At 43.1% G+C, this 4240-nt stretch overlaps 1 protein-coding gene across 1 annotated transcript; it reads right to left on the minus strand.

Annotated features, from left to right (window-relative positions):
* Window positions 1-221: 221 nt before the first annotated feature.
* Window positions 222-1312, minus strand: uts2d (urotensin 2 domain containing). Its single transcript, XM_077585137.1, has 5 exons — window positions 1179-1312; window positions 961-1065; window positions 841-878; window positions 680-767; window positions 222-570 (listed from the first exon to the last, which is right to left on the minus strand). The coding sequence occupies exons 1-5, from the start codon at window positions 1276-1278 to the stop codon at window positions 545-547; spliced, it is 357 nt and encodes a 118-aa protein (XP_077441263.1). The 5' UTR covers window positions 1279-1312; the 3' UTR covers window positions 222-544.
* Between the last annotated feature and the right edge of the window lie 2928 nt (window positions 1313-4240).

The raw sequence follows: 4240 nt of genomic DNA on the forward strand, positions 1-4240 counted from the left end.
CCTCTTTGCTCAAACACAGAGCTCTAGTGTTTCCAAAAGCTTGACCCCGTTTCATATCGCAGGTAGTTATAAGTCCTAATATGCTCATTAAAATATGAAATGTCCTGTCTTTGTCGGGTAAGATCTCTTCAATCATACAAAAACACAACTTCACATTCACATTTTAATGTATTTTTTTTAAAAGGAATAACGTATTTCTATTAACGGAGACAGATGTAATACTTTTTGGCAATTAAAAAAAAAATGTTATGCTCCATTCTGCCACAAGAGAGCAGCATGAAGACACACAGAAGCAGGAGGCAAATATGAACCCTGGTGAGTTTGTCTTGGAGTATTTTCTGTGCGTTGCGGATGAGATACACATTATAATTTGACATCTACAGTCGCACCTCAAAGCGACGATTCCTTGATGAGGCAGATTAACGATGGTCCGTATTGCTGAAATTAACAGTGTTCACATTAGTGGCGTTGTGGGTTCTTAAGGCTATGCTGGGATTTGCAGCAAGTTCACACTGGTCCTCATCCATCTCCCTGGAGTCCCATCTCACACACAGTACTTCCAGAAACAAGCTGCAGACAAAAAATGATTTGTGATCTTATGCAGGGCCATGACTGCGACCTCAAATTAAACTTAGAAGCATGCATACAAATCAATGCAGAGATAATAAAGGCGACCTACGTTCACCCCTCTTCCTTGTTATTGGCTTGTCTACTAAATTGGCTGCGATTTCCTTCTCCAGTTCCAGATCGTCCCTCAGTGCCTCCAACTTGAAGAAGAGATGGGTTTGTTATTGAATGTCTTATCTATCAATGATTGACAAATGAATGTGTAAAACTTACCTCTTCTAAATCAGCAAATTTATCGACCAGTTCAAGACCTGCCAACAGAAGAAAAAGTCAACATCTGAATAATATGCCATTGGTTTAATTTCCTCAATTTGTGTATTTCCAAATGCTCACCTGGAGTGTCATTTTTTTCAAGAGGAATTAGGCTTTTGTGCAGAAGCAGTGATAGAATTTTGCTCTGGACATCTATGTCGTCTTTTGGATTTAAAACATGGTTACCTGCACAGACCACCCCCCAAAAAACAAATGCAAAGGGATTGAGGCAATTATCTGACCTGTTGCATTTAAAAGTTTCATTTCAAACACTGGATATTGAAACTCAATTAACATACCTGCGTTAAATAAGTTCCTTCCTTGCACATCTATCACACCCTGCAGTAGTAACAAACCCAGGAGTCCCAAGAAGTAGTTGACAAATCTAACCCTATCCATGACACTCAAAAGTATGGTCCCAGAGGCAGCGCTGTGTGAAATCCTCAAGCCCGCAATTCTCTTCCTTGGGTCCATCCCTTCAATATATGTATCGTTTCTGGGCCAGGAGGCGGAGCCAGTCCACCGCTTGCGTATTAAATCAATAACATGTCACTGTTTGTGTCGTCATTTCACTGGGGCTATATTGCAGCTGACGGAAATATGACGTTATAGGCAAGGCCAGTAGTTCTATATCAATGTGACACCAGCGAATCAGAGAGGAAGTCATCAATCTGCTTGATGGTTACGAGAGAACTGAATCACATTTTTTGGCTCTTGCGAGTCTTTTTCTTTTATATTAATTAATTCCTTAAGTAGCTTCATAGGATTGTGTTGGTACAAGGAAGAAGGGATAATTAAATTGATCCCCCCCCCCCCCCCCTCAAAGTGCATTATAGCAAGAGATGAGCTCCACAGTCTTGGCTGCAGGGCTCATTTGGAGGTGAGGGAGCATTTATCACGGCAGCCCAGCCAACTAACCAGCACCTCACTATATCACTATACTTTGTGCGTCAGTGAAGCGCTGCCAGAAGAGCAGGTATCAGGCAGGCGTGGTGTTAAGGAAATGAGCTGGCAGGCAACAGATGAATTTGGCTGGTCGGAGTATCATAAAAGTTCCCGCATGCCTGTTGACATCTTGCATCTGCCTTCCAAGCACCTTTTTGCGAATACATCACTTAAGTTGATCTGCTACTGGATGTAAATGGAGCACTGGGACTCGATGAAGAGTGAAGGGACGTTCGGCTAAAGGTGAGAGCCTGGCTCTCTGGGATTCAATTACCAAAGTTTGAACCGTAAAAAACTTGCAGTTGTGATGAACCAAAGATACGGTTTTCTGACTCTGGCCTATCCATTTTCTACCAGTTATCTACTTGAGAGTCTCAGGGGAGGTGATGCCGTGTACATCCAAGGCTTACAAATTCAAATACTGTTTGCATAGTCCTTTAGTGTGTCATTCGGAGTGTTCATTGAGCTCTGTTGTGGTCTTGGGTTGGTCCTAAGCAGTCCTGGGCAAAACGGTCGTTACATTGGCCCGTCACTGACGGATGCCCACCTTTAGGTGATTGCTTATGCATTTCCGGTGCGTGCTTACGGCACAAAAACCTTGTTAAAAGACACAGACAGAGAAGAACCATTTGTACTGAACCGGACTGACGGACGTCAATCTGCTTCAGTCGGTGAATTTTTTTCGAGGCTTTGCGTCATAAAGTACTCAATGAAAGGTGGGCGACTGTCATTGATGAGCCGAAATAACGTTTTTGCCCAGGTCTGGTCTTAAGACCACTTTTAGGGTAGAGGACTGAGGAGAGCTGATAAGCCACTTTGACATCTCGTGCGTATTTGAAAACAGTTTTTAATAGTTATCCACCGTTGTGACCACGATGCATAAAAGGGCCATCCATCCATCCATCCATCCATCCATCCATCCATCCATTTATCCATCCTTCCATCCATCCATCCATCATCTACCGCTTATCCGGGGTCGGGTCAGCAGCTTTAGCAGGGAAGCCCAGATTTTTCTCTCCCAGCCACTTCGTCTAGCTCTTCCGGGGGGTTCCCATGGCATTCCCAGGCCAGCTGAGAGACAGTCTCTTCAGTATGCCCTACGTCAGCCCAGAGGCGTCATGGCAGTGGGACATGCCCGGAACACCTCTCCAGGGAGACATCCAGGAAGCATCCGAACCAGATGCCCAAGCCACCTCAGCTGGCGCCTCTCAACGTGGAAGAGAAGCGGCTCGACTCTGAGGCCCTCCCCCGGATGACCGAGCAGTTGGTACATGTTTTGCAAATTGTGAGAAAAATTTGGCCGGTAAAGAGTGTTGCACTGACCAATTAGAGGATGAGAAATGCTGACATTACTGTGGGCCAGCTACAGTGAGGCAAATTTGAAATCTGATAGTTTATAAAGAAACAGTCCCATTGCTAATATAGTAAGTTACAACGTCTAGCACTATGGATCCTGAAGGCCCTGGGCTGAGTAGACTGACATGGCAGCACATATGATGAAATCTGATTGGACCAAAAAAAGAAGAGAAAAAGATCTAACCTCCACAATATTGGAAAGACGGTTGGGAATCATAAAAAAAATAGTAGTGGTAACTGGTGGAACATTTCAGAGAATGTTTGAACTGAGACATCATTACTGTTTTAATCAAATTATTGAGGACTAATGAAAAAGGTCAGGTTTATGTTGCACTATATGTCAACCTAAAATAATTCAGACAACTGCATAAATCAAAATGGACTGTCTGGAGGAGTACCACTAATGACGTTAATGATTGTCTTGTAAATGGACCGCTAATGGCAATTTAGCAAAGTATTATTAGCTGATGTGCTGTTTGACAGAAAGAAACGTAATGGCTGACACTAGAGGGAGTCGTTCCATTAGCATTGTGGCCACCGACTCATCGTGCTGTGGTGTCAAATGATTCACAGTGTGTTGTGTAAATAGGAGTTTTTCTCGCTGTGACACGCTCGTGTCTCCTTCTCCTCTTGTAAGTATGTTCATATCCTCGATTTAGGCGCAAACACAAGTTAATAAAAAACACTTAAGTGGATCATTTGGCTCGACACAGGGAGGCGTGTTCCCTTTTAAATCGTGGTGCGTCTGCAACAGCAGCTGCAGGCGGTCAAGTCACAGTGAAAGAGTATTTCGTCAAGGTTACGATAAGGTGGAGCGTTGTGACGGAAGTAAAAACGTACGTCTTCAAAATAAAATAATAGTAACCACCAGCTGGTCAAATTATTATTGTACAATCACCTCTAAAGTAGCGACGAGTTTAGAACAATTATAAAATTTAAATGATCACATAGTGAAAGCTTGATTGGTACTTATAATGTCAAAAGGACACGTCGTCATTTTATTTCGACATGTGAAACCAGAAAAAGTGTCGATGCACACTTTAGTTTTAGAGGCGCGAGA

Source organism: Vanacampus margaritifer, chromosome 13 (genome assembly GCF_051991255.1).
Source record: "Vanacampus margaritifer isolate UIUO_Vmar chromosome 13, RoL_Vmar_1.0, whole genome shotgun sequence".
Lineage (NCBI taxonomy): Eukaryota > Metazoa > Chordata > Actinopteri > Syngnathiformes > Syngnathidae > Vanacampus > Vanacampus margaritifer.

Bases quoted from the DNA above. Each gene is read 5' to 3' on its own strand.
- uts2d (XM_077585137.1), bottom strand. From the start codon at position 1,278: ATGGATAGGGTTAGATTTGTCAACTACTTCTTGGGACTCCTGGGTTTG. The intron at 879-960 runs GTGAGCATTTGG...TTCTGTTGGCAG, and splicing joins TGAAAAAAATGACACTCCAG to GTCTTGAACTGGTCGATAAA. The intron at 768-840 runs GTAAGTTTTACA...CTCTTCTTCAAG, and splicing joins AATTTGCTGATTTAGAAGAG to TTGGAGGCACTGAGGGACGA.